This window comes from Seriola dumerili, unplaced genomic scaffold (assembly GCF_002260705.1).
Source record: "Seriola dumerili isolate Sdu_G_001 unplaced genomic scaffold, Sdu_1.0 BDQW01000226.1, whole genome shotgun sequence".
Lineage (NCBI taxonomy): Eukaryota > Metazoa > Chordata > Actinopteri > Carangiformes > Carangidae > Seriola > Seriola dumerili.
Window position 1 is genome coordinate 2,052,751 of NW_019174481.1, and position 17,189 is coordinate 2,069,939.

At 39.5% G+C, this 17,189-nt stretch overlaps 2 protein-coding genes across 2 annotated transcripts; both read left to right on the forward strand.

Annotated features, from left to right (window-relative positions):
* The first annotated feature begins 281 nt into the window (after window positions 1–281).
* Window positions 282–5,278, forward strand: LOC111228981 (regulator of G-protein signaling 21-like). Its single transcript, XM_022755112.1, has 5 exons — window positions 282–517; window positions 1,040–1,144; window positions 1,365–1,426; window positions 1,973–2,139; window positions 3,444–5,278. The coding sequence occupies exons 1-5, from the start codon at window positions 396–398 to the stop codon at window positions 3,696–3,698; spliced, it is 711 nt and encodes a 236-aa protein (XP_022610833.1). The 5' UTR covers window positions 282–395; the 3' UTR covers window positions 3,699–5,278.
* Window positions 5,279–11,619: 6,341 nt separating this feature from the next.
* On the forward strand, window positions 11,620–12,683 carry LOC111229082 (regulator of G-protein signaling 21-like). Its single transcript, XM_022755249.1, has 4 exons — window positions 11,620–11,693; window positions 11,932–11,992; window positions 12,067–12,233; window positions 12,507–12,683. Exons 1-4 carry the CDS (start codon window positions 11,661–11,663, stop codon window positions 12,681–12,683), a joined length of 438 nt encoding a protein of 145 aa, XP_022610970.1. The 5' UTR covers window positions 11,620–11,660.
* The last annotated feature ends 4,506 nt before the right edge of the window (window positions 12,684–17,189 follow it).

A 17,189-nucleotide genomic window follows, 5' to 3' on the forward strand; every position in this document is an offset into this window, starting at 1 on the left:
TTGATATGATTCATTCGTCAGCCACATCATCAAATTGCATGCAAGTATAAACAACAGACAATCTGCAAAAGTGTCAATAATCAAGAGAAGATATTACCTCAATCAAAAAACAAATAGACAAAAAAAACCTACTCTGTGAATGAGCGTAACCATCTTTTTCAAATTTCTAAGTAAACAGTTGACAGGATGTTGAACCCAGGGGGTTTTCTGTGTCACTGATGAAGCTGTTAGCAGTAAGTGGTTACACCATTACAGGAAGTAGCGAAAAAGGTATGGGAAATGAAATGCGAGCAGGGTTTATAAAAGATGAGGTGGTTCATCGAATGATGGGTTAAAATTTTCAGAGAGCTATTTGTGGCCTGCCGCTTTAGCACGCCAGATACTGACAGAACAGAATGGAGACACTTCTTTTTCTATTTCCTCAATTCAACTACATGGCCCCAAAGGAGGAAGCATATTTCAAAATGCTTGGTCCAGAAGACTTGCAGGCACCAAAGATGAAGGACGATTCTAGCAGGTTGGTGTGTGAACCTCAGTTGTTTTCAAGTGGCTTTTTGATTTAGGAATGAGAAGTTTTAAGATTTTGTGCTTTAATAAGCGTCGCAGTTAATGTCAGAAATCTGAGTGATGTAACGTCAGCCGTGAGAAAAGAGATTAAGCAGCAGGTTCTTTTGTACAGGGAAGTATTTTACTTAAGAGCAGCATAACACTGTCATAATGGATATGTGATGTTTCTATGTAGTACCTTCACTGAGTGTGACTGAAAGCTTCTACTCTACATAAGATGGTTAGACTTTTAAATGCCGCTGTCCTCCATGATGACTCTCTTATGGCTTTGTGTTTGAACACATGAGCATATGTGACTTACGTTGCAATTCTTACAACAACAGTGTTGTGTAATTTATGGTTTGTCAAGTAAGCCGCTTTAGAAATGTGTCTTTGAAGAGTAATTCTTCGATAAGATGCTGATTTGGTGAATAGTGCCCCAGCTGCACGCAACAGTTTGTGGAACTTGATGTATTTTCTCTGTTGTTTGCAGACAGAAGGACAAGGAGAGGAAGAGCCGACTAAGCCTTTTTCTCACCAAGTCAGGCTCTCATGAAAACGTCAGTCCCCATAAAAAGACAAATACGACATCCAACAAGTGAGGCAAAATCCATTAATTTCATACACAGGCAATGTTGTTTGGGGACAAGTATTATTCATTTTTTACCACGGTTTCCAGCACTCTCCATGTCTCATTGCACACTTATAGAAACATGACAGAAATCTAGACATCTCATGAGAATCCTAAACATTTTTTTTTTTGCTGCATCATTAGGGAAGAGCTGACTGCATCTCTGATTTTTTTTTCTTCTTTGCAGCATCTCACCAGAGGCAGCTTTGCAGTGGAGCGACTCCTTTGAAGAACTGCTAAAGCACTCAGGTCAGATTAATGCCCCAAACTTCTCAAAAATGTTGTGTCGAATTGCTGCCCAAAACAGTTTCGCCTGCTGTCAAACAGTTTGCTACATTTGAATTGTAAACTGTTAAGGAGTGCTGGAGGCGATAAATAGTTAATGGCGAGTGCAGTGAGAGTTTCACTACATCTTTTAATGTCTGTTAGCGCAGATATGTAATACAGAAACTGTTCAACTTCCTCATAATCGCAGAAGTTGCACTTGCTATATTGAAACGCTGTAAATCACTATATGTCCTCATTTGGGAATGAGCACACATACAGTTAATGCAATATAATGAATATAATAATGCTGTCATTTATTATATTATTAAATTGCTTATACAGTGGCACATTTTAGTGACTTTATGGTGTTATGAGTCCATACCTACTTAACACACCTTGCTGTTATTTGAGCCTTGTTTGCCCAACGTGCTCAGAAAAGTTACAGATTTGGTTTCTAACAGCTGTCTGCTTCCTTTTACTTCCACTCTAGTAACTAAAAGTTTCTCTGTTTCCATTTCTCTATATCAGATGGAGTAGAAACCTTCTCTCAGTTCCTCAGGACAGAATTCAGTGAGGAAAACATCGAGTTCTGGTTGGCCTGTGAAGAATACAAGACCATTGATTCCGAGACGAAGCTGCTGTCCAAAGCCAAATGTATTTATACAGTATTTATTGAATCGGAGGCCCCTAAAGAGGTATGGCATGGCATGTTTATTCATCATAAAATGCATGGATGTAATGCTCCAAAATAGGCTGTAAAGTTGAGCTGCAAAGGCTGAAATAACCCCTGTGGTTGAGCATTTTCTTTGGCTTATTTGTCACTGAAGGTTGTTGAAGGTTTAGAATATTTATGCCATTGTAATGAAAATAACAGTGGGCGAATTGTGAAGCTTTTCATTGGTCATGAGCCTGCAGCAGGTTGACCTTTGTAAACAATTGTTAGGAGCAGGAGCCTACTGAGGTCACATATCTAGTGCAAACACCATTGCAAAGCAGGTCGGGTTATTTCTGTGAGAAGACAGTTGCGGTATGAATACCATCGGATATGCTCTCAGGCCGTTAAAGAGTTTGGTGTCTGGTCTGAGGTTTTGATATTCCTCTGCAGAGCCAGAGAGAGCGTCACCCACACACTTTCAGTCTAAGATGAATGTAAATGTAAATATGAAAGATAGGTTTTTGGAGCATGCTGCAATAACACGAAAGCGCATACCGACACAAGTGATATAATCCAGGCAGATGCTATTTGCACCCATGGTGTCCATATTTTTTTAAACAAACAACTCATTCTCGAGACTAGGAGCCAGAAAATGAAAATCCTGATGTAATCCAGGAAGATGATGTGTGTCGGTGATGGTTTGTATGAGCTTTAAACTCAGTTGGTGCCAATAAAAACAGAGAATCTCTCCTTATTAATAATGATGAGTCCAGTTGCAGTGTCCTCAAATGTCAGTCTTATCTATCACCAAAAGAGCAGGATCATAAATTAATACAGATTTTAGCTTTGGTTCACAAGGACCTTTAAGAAAATCAGACATTGCCAAGTGGTGCTTGTGTCTTTGGGGAGAAAAGACCCTTTGAGGCGGGTTATGGAGACCTAAGTATCTTTACTGCCTGAATTGAACTTTAAGTTTGATGTCATGTGTGTAATCTTTTAAAACATGCAGATTTAGGTTTTCTCCACTCTTTCAAATGGATGTGTTTCACACTGCTCACCCACTGATGATCTTGGGGTTTCCCCTTCCTTCTCGTCACAATTTGATGTATTCTCAGTCAGAAAGAAATCTATGAGGAACTTCATCCATCTCATTTTTTACCGTATTGTTCTTTAGTCAAATCTGCAACACAAGGCACAAAATCCCTTCACTCATGCATTCAGATCTGGACGAAAGTGTGCATCATATATAGCAAGTATAGATTTGAATGTATGTAGTTGATTTGCCATGTCAGTGACTGTTATTCTGCATAATTTTTCATTATGTCCCAATTCCTTTTTACTCAGGTCAACATCGACTACAACACCAAGATGGCCATCCAGAAAAACATAGCACAGCCCACAAATAGCTGTTTTGAAGCCGCACAGATGAAAGTCTACAGCCTGATGAAAAAGGACTCCTACCCCAGGTTCCTGCACTCTGACATTTATCTGCGTCTCACCAGGCGGAAAGGCCCCGGGGCCACCATGTTTCGCAGAAGGTCACGTTCCTGTGTGTTTAACGAGAGAGGCGAGGCCACGACTGAACCCTCGGCCTGGTAGTCGTAAAAGTTCCAGGCGTAGTATAGCTCGCTGTGTGAAACTGATTGTTATATATGAGACAATCCATGATTTGCAGCACGGTTGTTGAAACATAATGTGTGGTGCATTGGCTTATTGTCCACAGGTTTGCTTCTGCAGAGTGCATAATTTTTTTTATAACCAGAGGGGTCATAGTGGATTATCCCAGTTACATAGTACCACGCAGCATGCCAGCGATGAAAAAAATAGGCAATAGTTTGACATTTTGGGAAATATGGTTATGTGCTTTCTTGACATGAGTTATACATTATCAATTAAAGCTACAGCCAACAGCTTGTTAGCTTAGCTTTACAGCTAACCTGTAAAGCTCATCACTAAACACGTTATATCTTTTTTGTTTAATCTGTACAAAAACTATGAGCAAAAATAACTTTCTTTGGTGTTACTGGGGGGTTGGGTGCCAGACTATTTTTTACCCAGACGTAGTAACTTCCTTGAGTCTTCACAGATTGCCCAGCACCCTCACAACATCACAACTTTTGAGGAAGTTTAGCCTGCTGTTACTGCCTTTTTCCAGTATACATGCAAAGCTAAGATGGCTGGCTTATATCTACTGTACAGACATGAGAGTGATATTGATCTTCTCATCTAACTCTCGACAAGAGAGCGAATAAGTGCATTTCCCAAGATGTTGTACTTTTTCTTTAAGTACTATACGCTACTACATGGCTGGATAACGGTTGACACCATTAGCCTTTCAGCTATAAGAATAAATTTAGAAAGGTTATGAGGCCATTACATCACAGCCATGTGGTTATCTGAAAATAACGGACACCCTCCGGCCAATCAGAACTGAGTATTCTCTGTGGCCACAGTATAAAACTAGATTACTCTGCAGCACTTGCAGCAAAGATCTATGCATTCTCTTTCTCAGAGGCCCTGCACTCCTTGTGGATTGAACCTGATGATTTCTATATTTTCTTAAATCTTGCAAAACTTGAATGACAGTGGGATGGTTGGAGACGGATTCTCAAATGAAGTGCCTCAATGCTGCTGACAGTATCCAGTCAGCTGTACAGGCAGCCACAGTGAGGCAACTCTCCTGACTTCAGACATGTTACACTTCAATTGCTTTGTCTTCCAATCCAGCAATAGCACCTTATACAACATTAATACAGCTGATATGGCATGCAAGCTAGCTTGACCATATCTCTTTAAGATGGATTCATGATTTTATCCCTGTCTAACCCCCTCCAGACTAACTTGCAGTGAAAGGCTGTAGCCACAGTGACTGCAAAGCACTGAAACTTTTTAATGAGGGACATAGATCACTCATTTCTGTTATTAATTAGAATGTATCCCATTTTCACACACAGAAAATGCATATATCTTATTTGAATACTAATATTATATTATATTAATTATGATTGCTGTTTTTCAGTTTGCTACCATCTAATATAATTTATGTATTATTATGATCATATGTGTTGCCTTGTTGTCTTTAATGTACATACTATTATAAGTGGAGTAACTCAAATAAACACTTTCTTATAAAAGTAGTTTTAATGAGGCCTTTAGTGTCGTTAATTAGTTTGAATGACCACTTTCAAATGTGACAAATGGAGCCATAATGTGTGCATATTACACTTGTGGGGAAAATTGTGATTGTGTGTTGCTCTCTATTCCAAAATCACTGAAAAATTTATTGACCTTATCAACTCCCACGACTCTAGCACAGAATTATTCATGTTACTGTGTATGTATGCACAAGCTATGCTTCTTACAAGACAAATACACATTAATTCGAAACTGTCAGTGATCCCACTGAGTTCACCCCCAAACTCCTGAATATGTATGCAGAAAATAAATCATCATAGCACATACAAGCGGGGCTGGTTTAGCTCATTAACACAGATGTCAGGGTTTTCAGTAGCCATCAGAGGAATAAAGTCCATCTCAGCCCAAGCTACTGTCATTTTACAAAAACCTGCGTGGAATATCTCACAGTTCACATTAATTATGCATCCATCTAGACAACAGTGGCTGCGTATACCGCGATTCCTGCTGTCTTCTTACACAAATAATCAGAGGAGGAGGGGGAGAATATAATGATGTGTTAACAAAGGTAGAGGCTCAGCTTGGCTGCCAAATTCATCACTGCTTTAAGACTAGTTGCCTGCTAAGAATTTGCTGGCAGATTTCTTTTTTCTTTCCCATTGGTATTTAAATTTGGGACTCAGTCTGTGTTTAAAGCCTCTGAAATCATCCACAAGGTAAAGATGTACTGTAGAACCTTTGAACGGAAACAAAAGTGTAAGAAAGCAGTTTGTCCAACAATATGAGGCTTGTAAAACAAGACGAATACCAGTATAAGAGGAGTTTAAAGCAAAAAGATTCATTGCATGGCGTCTATAGAGGAGTTTTACACAGGCTCTCTTAAGCTTGTTTTTAAAAGATTCTTCAACTTAAACCAAAGTCTGTCAGTAGTTTTGCACCCATGGGATCTAGTGTCCAAACTTTTACACCACAGGCTCCCATTTTTAGAGCCACTTTGTCCCGTCTCAGAAGCTTTTAACTGACTCTACGTGAGAGAAATTTGCTGACTCCCAGGCTCATATATTGAGTTGTGTCCCCTTACAAACCTGTTTGCACTTCATGCTGTTGCCCTGCAATGATATTGACGGACCTAAATAAATTTCAGTGCAGCTGCAAACAGAAGGCCGTGTTCAGTTTGACAGTCTCAAGGTGAGAGCTTGTACCTTCCATTCCAAACACTGTACTTCAGCTGAAGTGATTGGATTGATTTAGAGACATCTGTATATACATATGAGGGGTTACATATGAATAGCTGAAAAACAACTTCCCATGATTCTGAAAGTGGCCATATGTTCATGAATGATACAGTGGAAAGAAAAAGTATGTGAACCCCTTGGAATGACCCCAGTTTTCTGTATTGATTGGTCATACAATGTGATATTGTGATCTTCATCGAAGTCACAAGTGTAGACAAACACAATGTGCTTAAGGTAATATCACACAACACAATGCTTTTGGAAAAAGCAAGTGGAACCTTGGATTTAATAATTGGTTGAACCTCCTTTTGCAGCAATAACCTCAAACAGGCTCCTTCAGTAGCTGCTGATCAGACCTGCACAATGTTCAGGAGGAATTTTGGATTGGTCCTACAGAGCTGCTTCAGCTCAGACATACTCTTACAATGTGTGGTGTGAGCAGCTCTCTTCAGGTCTTTCCTCAGTATCTCTACTGGGTTAAGGGCTTTGACTGGACCACTCTAACAGGTGGATTTTCTTTTTTTGAAGTCACTCTGTAGTAGATTTACTTTGATGTTTCGGGTCATTGAACTGCTGCATCACCCAGCTTCTACTGAGCTGCAGCTGATGGACGGCCACCCTGACATTATCCTGTAAGAGACCTTGATAAACTTCATTTTCCCCTCGATGATGTCGACCTGTTCAGAGGCAGCCGTGTCCCCAGTCCTGATACTCCCTCCGCCATACATATCATGTTGGTATGCAGTGCCCTTTTCACACCACACACAGTGCTCCATGTTCTTCCAGAGCAAATCAACCTTGGTTTCAACAATCCACAAAACATTTTCCAAAAAGTGTTGAGTGTCAAGCGAAGAGAAAAGGCTTCCTCCGTGGTGACCTGCCATGGACACCATGCAGCATGCACCATGATCTGCATATGGTAGACTCATAAACAGAGATGTTAACCAACTCTAATGGTTCCTTTAAGACTTTAGCTGTTACTCTGAGGTTCTTTGTTGTGTTACTGAGCATTTTGCGTTGTGCTTTTGAAGTCATCTTAGCCCACTCTGTTCTTGTCATACTTTGTCCACCCTACACTGTGAATATTTCAATTATGTATTCGGTATGGACAAGAACAGTACAGTGATTCGTGTGTTAATAGATTGAGATGAAGATCTGACCACATTTGAAGACAATTCCAAAGGGTTCACTTACCTTTTCTTTTCAGTGTTAGTTTCTGGAGGTTATAAATAACTCTTCATGGCAGCCTCTGCAGGGCGAGAGCATGAAAACCATTTCAACCAAGTGAAGACACTGGGCCTGTATTGACATGCTATTTTCCTCAACTGTATGTCACAAACAATCACTAATTCTAACCCATCTGTGCATGCTTTTCAAAGCAGTTTGTTAATCAGTGAAAATTGGGGAAAAGTTTATTAAAATACCATAGAAAATGCAGCAGATTCTGTAACTCCCAACTTTACCAACTGAAAGGGTTATAGTAGATTTAAAAGAAAAAAAAGAAAGCAGGGTCACTTGAGGATCCCATACTAGTCGAAAGAAAGAGACAAGGCACTTTCTAATCAAATGTATGCTTACTGAATCCTTTTCAGGGGCTCAAAATCTAATTTAAATAGGTTTTCGGTTACATCTTCACTCTACAACAACCTCCACCCTGCAGTCCGGGACTTGCGCAGCCTCAGCAGAAGGGTCAAAACCCCATTCATGTTCAAATGAATAAAGCAACCAGGGCCAGCGGTGAAGAGAAACACACAGATTCAACGCTGTCACCAATTACAGAGAAAGGTGGACACATGAGGGAATTGTATAGTAGAAATACGAGGGCTGGAGAGGATTGGAGTGCCACCCTGTGTTTGATGAAAAAAGTACAACTTGGCATGAAGCTACAATGAATTACTGTGTCAATAGTGAGACATGTCACTTCAAATGTATGAAAATGAATCACTGCTCTTTTACAGAATGAAGCTTTTCAGGGTTGCATGAAGTCTATTTTGTCCTTGGATGGTCGGCACTTTTGATTCAGGGACATGAGAGGCTGAATCATAACATGAAAAAAGACTGCACTCCTCTGTAGTCCTCATGTTGTTCCTGCCAGAGCCTTTTTTGAAAAACAAATTCCTCAACTTGGTGCATCTACACACATGCAAATAGGGGCAGCCTGGGAGTTTTCCATCACCTGTTGTGATTTACATTCTTGGTTTGTTTGGGCCCCATCACATCTCGAGCAGTGGTCAGCAAGGTCAGGACAGGTTAAATTAAATTACACTGGACAGGACATGCATGTGATGATATATGTATTACAATTCACTGTGTGTCATGACCTGTGTACATCCAGCAGACCCAGAGGAGCAGAGGACACTCTTCCACATGATGCTATTCTCTGAAACTATGCAGTGGCAAGTCAGAAATACCTTGTTCATCTATTTTAAATCACAAGAATATGTAATTGCATACCCTGTAAAGTATGCCACACATTCTGTTTTAAACAGTATCAAAGTAAATACTAAATCAAAGAAGTAAACATCCATTGGTGGAAATAGACTGTGAATGAGTAGAGGAATGAGGAGAAAATTCTTCTAGTTCTTCAAGTCTTTACAGGGCAGCTGTTTTTCACTTGAGCAATGGTCATTTTTCAGGATTTTTATTTTCTTGTAATCGATAAGCAAAATTACCCTCAAGTTTTAGCAAAATAATGGACATCAAAATACATTATCATTATTATCAGTGCTGTCTGTCAGTCCACCATTTTGGTCCAGATGGAAATAGAAACAGATGGATAGCCATGAGATTTCAAAAGCTTTGAATGTTCATGGCCCCTTGAGGATGAATCCTAATGACTTTCTCTCCTGACCTTCTCTCTAGCACCAACAGCAGGTCAAAGTTTTCATTTGGCCCATAAAAGATCTCAACAACAGCTGTTTAAACTGGCAAAAGAGTTTTGTAAAGATTTTCCTGGTCCCCAGATAAATGTAAATGACTGTGGTGAAGTTGACCATGAATTTTTGATTTTTAAAATGATTAAGCAACTGTCAGATTCTACGGGTAGAGACGTTTATGTGCTCCTTAACTCTCTGTGGTCGACGGATGTTTCTATTACTATCTTAGCGATAATACAGCGTAGAAATATGGTTTGAATTTTGTTAGAATTTGTTGACTCTCCACTTTCCGGTTCATATTCTTATGAGATTGTGCGTGACTCATAGGCAGAGCTGGAAGGCCTCGAACATTTGGTTAAAGTAGAGGGACAATAGTAGAGCAATCTACTATTTTTTGAGATTGGACAATTGGAGAATTTCAAAAACCGGGCTTCAGTTTTTCAGCATTTGGGCTGAATGATCTTTTTGCACAGTGCGGGTCACAGAAAAAGCTGCGACAGTGCAGATTAAATTGTGATATATATCATGTTATATGCAAGTTTTTTAAGAAATAATGTAGAAACACTATTAGACCTCAGAGGGTTAAGATGAATTGTAATAACTATGGTGATTTCTTAAAATTGTCATCCATTTTTCTGATATGACCAAACTCACTAAACCAATTGCAATCAATCAGGCTCAGCTGTATTTTATCTCTAGTGCTAATTACCAAATGTTAGCGTGATAACATGCAAAGAGAAGAGATGGTGAACATGGTAAACATTTCATCTGCGAGCATCGGAAATTCATGTTCATTCAAATAATTTGTGTTAGCATTTAGCCTAAAGCAGCATTGTTGTGCCTATGTATAGCCTCAAACAGCTGCTAGCATGACTCCAGTCACTTCAGCCCCATTCAGACTGGATTCACGTTATGAGTGGTGGGGAATTTTTGAATTTTGTTTATTTAAAATTGCTCCTCAGTCCTTATTCTTAACAGCATTTTAACCACAGTGAAATTACAGGATGAAATCTGTAACAGAGATTCAGCAGGTCAAACCAAAATACCTACTTACTAAATTTTGTGGAGTCTCAGTCACCTGATTACTTTAAGTTAACCCCGTTATCGCTGTCATCATAGTGTTTCCCAAATGGGCAGTTATGTTGACATTAAAACGTTTGTGTCATCTTCATTTTCAAAAAAAACTCTGAGATCCATTTTAAAATTCAAGGACAAAACTCTTGGATTCAAATTACAGGCGGACCAGCGAGTTCACAGGAAAAAACAGAAGGTAATTGCAACTGTAAGTATTACTTTGGTGGGAGTGAAAAATTACCCACATGCACACTCTGGATGGGATTAAAATTAAGTCATCACACCTCACCTGGAGAAATAAATCCAGGCCAAATGAAGCTTTAGCCATGTTCACATTAGTGCTGCTTTTTCCAGACTTTTAGTTTTCTGTCAATCCACATGTGCACCAGAGGTTGACTAATTTAGGGACACGCAAAATTTCCGTCCAAATCACAGCTTTTCTGTTTCAAGGGTCGGTGAGCACCTGAATCAGCTGAAGGTATAGTAAGACGCACATTAATAAATCAGTGCTTGGTTATGTTTTCGTCACCATGACGAATTAGAAACAACGCAGATATGAAAATAGCAGGAGAACAAGCCTTTTCCTTAATAGTGAATTTGTTTATGGTCATTTGTTTATGGTCAGGATCCCGGAGCTTCCTGACCATTGTTGATTGCCTTAGTTAAACCTTATCCTGAATTTGACACGTAGTACTCTACCACAACAGCCCAGTCTGTTACCATATTCCTCACTATAAAACCTGGATTTTAGTTCTTGTTAAGTGGTGAAATATTAAAAGAAATATAGAATTTGATTCTTAGAAATTCATTGGTTTGAGTCATCTTGATTATATTCACTTATTCCTTCTTTATGTTCATCTTCCTCACTCATAATGTCACATCCATGTTAATGATGATCACTGTTCTGGACACTGGTGAGGTCAGCTTTAATCACAGCCGAGCTCTCTGTTCCTTGAAGTGTGACACACATGGAAGGATGCCCTGTCTTTCCTAACAACAACAACACTTTGCATACAGATTTCCATATATTCCATTCATGTTGGATGGGTGGGGGAGTCATTTAGATTTGTTCAGTCACTTGACTCCCTCATTTCCAAACAATCACAACCCCATCTTCAGTCTGGCAGGATCTTATCTCTGTCTCCCTTCGTAGAGGACGAGGAGATGGCGATAAAGTGAGTTACTGCATATTTGATTATTGGGCCTTTACCATTTTCAGCAGGCAGCATCTTACAGCAGCCATGTGGAAAATACCAAGGAGGTTTTCACTCACTGTAAGTCTCACTTTGCATTGTGCCTTTATTTCTGCAGGGGCTTGTAGTTCTTGGAGGATGCTCAATGCATTAAATTGAATGTTTACAGGTCATCTTAAAACATATAACACACTTTAAATGATTAATGAATTGGCCTGCCAGTGTGGTTTACAGGTATGTGCTGTGGAGTTCACAGATAACTGGGCTAGTGATAGATCTTGATGATCTTTTCAAGGGTAGATTGTGTTGCTTTCCCAAGGATCCACTGGAGGATATTGAGACCTGGAGTGAGTCTGTGGACAAAGTCCTCGGTTGTAAAGGTGAGAGTCTCATCTAATATATATTTGTCTGTGTATACACTTTATACCTACTTACTGTCATCTGCGGTCTCCAGCCGGACAGATGGCTTTCCGGCAGTTCCTGAAGTCCGAGTACAGTGAGGAGAATATACTGTTTTGGCTCGCCTGTGAGGAGTACAAAAAAATCAAGACCGACCCAGAGATGATCTCATCTGCCAACAGGATCTACTCAGAGTTTGTCCAAACAGAAGCACCCAGACAGGTAAATGACTGCAAGCTGTAAAAAAAAAAGATTTATTTTAGGAATTCAAATTGGAAATATGCACCAAGATGCTCATTGATGGTAATCTGAATTTAATACGCCTATTGTGATTTATTAGCTGCAATAAAACTGTGTATTTGTGAATTTTATGGTGGTAAAACTGCAGAAATCTACTTTAAAGACACTCAAGTTATTTCCCCCAAGCATATTGGAGTTAACAAAGATGAAAAGAGTTGCTGTAATACACCCCTGGGCAATATTGTTTGATTCCAGATCAACATAGATTGCGGTACCAGAGAAAATATAACAAAGAACATCTCCCAGCCGACCCTGACTTCGTTTGATACAGCACAGAAGCTCATCTACAGTCTGATGGCCAGGGATTGCTACCCACGGTTCCTAAAATCTGACATCTATCAGGGACTCCTGAGGAGAACCGATTCAAGGTGACTGTTTTAAAACTGACAGCCTCTCAGATGGAGGCTGGCGAAATCTTCTCCCCGACTCTGATCTGCTGTAGCACTCTTTGATTTCAGTGTGGATAACGGGTTTATGCCATACCATCCATATCCTAGGTGTAGCAGAAATAGCTTTTCTCAGCCTGCGTGATTCAGTAGACAGTTACAGCTCAAGAGAATTTGTGGCTTGTAATATACTTTATCTCTTTAATTATGTTAAGGTGAAAAAAAAAATCTTGTTCACATAATTCTTCTGTGATTATCTGTTTTATTTCCACCAACCCATGAAGTTAGAAATTAGAAAGAATTCTCTAATTGTAAAGTATTATCAACACTTTATCTAATTGATTATGCAAATATAAATCCAAATATGCTCTTATGAACTTCAGCATTCACAAGCAAATAAATATGTGAAGTGTATTGTTAAACTTCTGTCTCAGTTGTGTGTTCTATCCGCTGTTTTCTTCTCCATTGTCATTGTAGATTTTAAGATATCTTACAAACAAAATATATTCAGTTGAATGACATTTGGGTGTGGCCTTTTTGAATGTAATGCAAATCACCTGGGTTGTTGTCAGAGAAGAGTTGTCTGTATTGTAATGTGGTCGTTAGTCACATAAACAGCAGATGGCAACAGAGACCTTCAGGTAACATCATTCAGTAAATAAGAAGACACAACTGTAACCAAAAAGATACATGAAAACCGGTTTCACAGTCATGTCACTTTCTGAGGCAACTTCCTTTCGCCTAATGTGGTGTGTTTCTGCAACATCCCCCCTGCAGATGGAAGAAGTCTATACATTAAGCATGACAAAGACGAGGAACTTTATGAATCAAATCTGTCTTGAGTGAAATTTGCTCGAAGTTACACAGACACAGGGTGGCAGGGCGGGAGATACGGGGTTGTGCTTCTGGTGGCAATTCAGTTGGTTTCATTTTGCCAGGCGAATTCATTCATTATGAAAAAGCATCTGAGGGAATTCAAGACACAACTTTGAGTCTGATGAGATGGAAAAAAGCCTCTCTCACTAAGCTCACTTTGCTTTATGTAAATCTCCCTTCGAAATAAGATTAGCGTAGGTTTTGTCGTGCAGAGTTTTAGGTAGTATTAGATAGTTTGAGATAGTATTTCATGAGTTTTTCTTTCCTCGTTAGGGCGTATTGAATTGTATAAACTAATGATCAATGTAAAAAACATGCGAATACAATAACAAGCAGAATAAAGTAGGGTTTCCATACTACTTTTAGACAAAATGTTCAGACTCTCATGGAAAATACTGCTAGGAACATATAGGATTTTAAATTAAAAGAACATTAGGCATAAAATACTTAAAATATTGTTCCCTTTAACGTATTTATTGTCTGATGTGTTTTTTGTGTTTGGAAAGTGGAAGTAGACACACCATGGTTCCTGCATGTGACTGCTGCATGTTAGATGAACAGTTTGTTCTGTTTTTGTTGGTGGCATTAAATGTGGGGGTGATTTATTTCAAGCGATGTTTGTCATGTTTGGCATAAACTGATCTGTGTTGTGCAGACAGTTCACCGCAACTTCCCTTAGTGTAGACTACCCTGGTTTCACTTGATTCTCTGTGGGAGGATTGTTAAGGTTGTTGGTTACTGCTGATTAAAAAAAAAAGTGTGTTTGACAATCTGTGTTTAATCAGAACTCATAAGTATGAAAGCATAGGGCTGCAACTGCTGAAGGTATTGCTTGCAGGATGTGAAGAAGACATAAAAATAACAGAAACTGAGCAAAGTTATAATTTTCAGAGTGACAACAGTTGATGGAGGAAACTCACAGATGGGTGTTGCAACTGATAAAGAAAATGTCTGAGATAACTGTCACTGCATCAAGCCACCAACAGCTGCGCTCTATCACAAAACGTTTCCTGTCGAGCAGCACATGAGCAAAGACAGTTAAACAACACAGTACTCGCCTCAGGTTCAAAAGCAAGTCATTCACTCAAACACTTTACTTGGGTATGTTTTGTGTTTATGTAAATGTATAAGCCACTACGTTTGCCAAGGTTGCAAGGTTTTAAGATATCGTAGGTATTCACAGTGAACATCATCCCTACATCTACTGTTGTCAAAGTCACATTCTAACTTTTTTGTACTTTCCTGTAAGTGCACTGTTATTAAGAAATGAAAGCAAAACAAAAATTAGATTGAGATACAAAAGTGGGACAACATCGAGGTCAAGTAGGCGAATCAAATGTATCAAGATTAATTAAAGGTTACACAATGAAAAGTAAATGTGTTGAAAGAATGACAAAAATAGCAAGCTAACCTGTTGAAATACGTTTTCTGACTAAACAACATTTCAGGTTTAATCTCCAGAGGCTGGTTTTTAGCCAGGGTAGCGGCATGGCTCTAAAGATGGCTCTGTAAAGCACTTCATGACTCAGACCAAGTGTGGGACACATTTACCATTGTCTTAAGCTGAGAGAGTCAGAGTATATTAGTCCACTCGAGATGTATGAAAGCATTTATGAAAGTGTCCAGATGTTTTGCAGAGATGAACACTCCACAGGTTTGCCGACTGTTTTGAACCTTCCCCCAGGCCTGAGGATATTATTATAAACAACACCAGATTTCAACTTGACCATATAACAAATTGGACCAAGTTGACTGAAGATATGGGAGTTCAAGCATTCTGCATCACTTATGAGGATCAGGAACATGCATGATGTTTACTGTGTGGCAGTCAGTAATGGACATCACTTCCGTTACTGAATGAATAAAACTTTTATTTTTCAAACAACGAGTGAAAGGCGCCAGTTTTGGATTAAAAACCACAAAACAAAACTCTATTGTGGCTTTAATTCACTACAGAAGTTAATTTGATATACTGTGTATGTAGGGCCCATACTAAAGGAGATATGACATTGTAAAGCAATGGTCCATAATGATAATAATAAAAATAAGGCAATGACATTTTTCAAGAATCCAAGTAATGAAGGACGATGGATGCTTTTTGTATCAAGAGAGGTGCCGTGATCAGAGCTTTAAGAAGGTTTAAAAACAAATTATCATTAAAAAAAAAAACAGAACTTGATCTGCAGCAATTTCAGCCTAAAAACTTGGAAAGTTCAGATCAGTGTAATACTGCTTATGTCACTGGAACTGAAGTAAAACAGGGGAAACAAAACAGAGGAACCACACCTGACACATTTATAGATTTAATAAAAAGTGAATATGAGTAACTTATGTTTAAGGACTGATTATGTTCCTCTGGATTCTTGAAAAGGCCAGGAGAGTTTCCAGACTGCAGTTGAAAGTTTTTGTTTTTTCAAAACCTCCTGTCAACATATAAACAGGAAATGAATAAGTCATTTGTAGCTTGTCTGGGACAAAGAGCTGGCATTAAGTCCTCTGTGACTATAAGCTAAAATGGAAACAGTGGGGTGGCTTAGTGGTCTAAGACACCTGCTATGGAACCACAGGTCCCTGGTCTGGTTCTGGTGGGTGACACTTGTTACATGGCACCCCACTTTCTGTTTCCCCCTCTACTTCCTGTCTGCTTCCACTGACTAAGGTCAAATATGTCCTTATATGACAACACTAAGTCAAGAGTGTCTCCCACAGAGTGAGTGGGCTAAGCTAACTGGTTGTTGGCTCTAGATTCATAAGTACATGACATAAGCGTGATATCAATCTTATCATCTCATCATCTGATGAGGGATTCTGAAATAAGCATGTTTCCCAAAATAAAAAACATTGATATTTTGCTTTTGGTTAGTTAAAGGTAGAGTAGAATTTCTTTCCTAGTCCAACCATGCAGTCTCCGACACTGGAAAGCCTTTCCAATGTTAATGCGGCTGTTCGCCATTGCCTGATCATAGCACCCCTTTTTAATTTTAGTTGTTCTGACCTTCTCCTCTACAATCCGCCATCACGCCCCCACTGATAGAAATTTCATCCATGCGTTTGCCTTCCCCTCCGGTCTCTGCATCGTGTCTCATCTGCAGTCTCCCCCAGTCACGCAGAGACAGAAAGGTAGAATCATTTAATTGGCACTATCTGTTAGCGTGTGCCAGATTTAGCACCTCTCACTCCCTTTGCCCCCTTTTGCGCATCTCCCCTCTTCTCTGTTTCTTTTCCTTGTCTTGTGCACAAGCACTGACCCCCCCCACCCCCACCCCCCTTGTTGCTGATATGCTGGGATGGCTGAAACAACTCCAGCATCTAGTTCACTAATCCTGAAACATTGGTGTCTAGCATTGGTTCTCAAAGCAGACAAGAACAGAGACCAAAGCATTTGCTTATCTGCTGTTGAATTTTCCACTGCCCTATTTGCATCTCGAGACTTTAAGCCAAACAAGTAATGATGCAGGTTTGAGCACAGTACAGACATACAGCTGTAGCTGCAGTGCGTGTATGTTTGCGTCATCCCTAACTTCCTCTTTTTCTGTGGTTGGCGCAGAATGATGTTGTGACGCTACTCACCAAACTCATTTCAGACTTCTGCTTTACATATATAAGTTGGGGCTGA

What these genes read in the sequence shown, in the direction of transcription:
- LOC111229082 (XM_022755249.1), top strand. Translation starts at nt 11,661, where the DNA reads ATGTGGAAAATACCAAGGAGGTTTTCACTCACT. An exon ending in CAAGGAGGTTTTCACTCACT is followed by an intron (nt 11,694 to 11,931) that starts GTAAGTCTCACT and finishes TGCTTTCCCAAG; the next exon opens with GATCCACTGGAGGATATTGA. An exon ending in AAACAGAAGCACCCAGACAG is followed by an intron (nt 12,234 to 12,506) that starts GTAAATGACTGC and finishes GTTTGATTCCAG; the next exon opens with ATCAACATAGATTGCGGTAC.
- LOC111228981 (XM_022755112.1), top strand. Translation starts at nt 396, where the DNA reads ATGGAGACACTTCTTTTTCTATTTCCTCAATTCAACTACATGGCCCCA. An exon ending in ATGAAGGACGATTCTAGCAG is followed by an intron (nt 518 to 1,039) that starts GTTGGTGTGTGA and finishes TGTTGTTTGCAG; the next exon opens with ACAGAAGGACAAGGAGAGGA. An exon ending in AGAACTGCTAAAGCACTCAG is followed by an intron (nt 1,427 to 1,972) that starts GTCAGATTAATG and finishes TCTCTATATCAG; the next exon opens with ATGGAGTAGAAACCTTCTCT.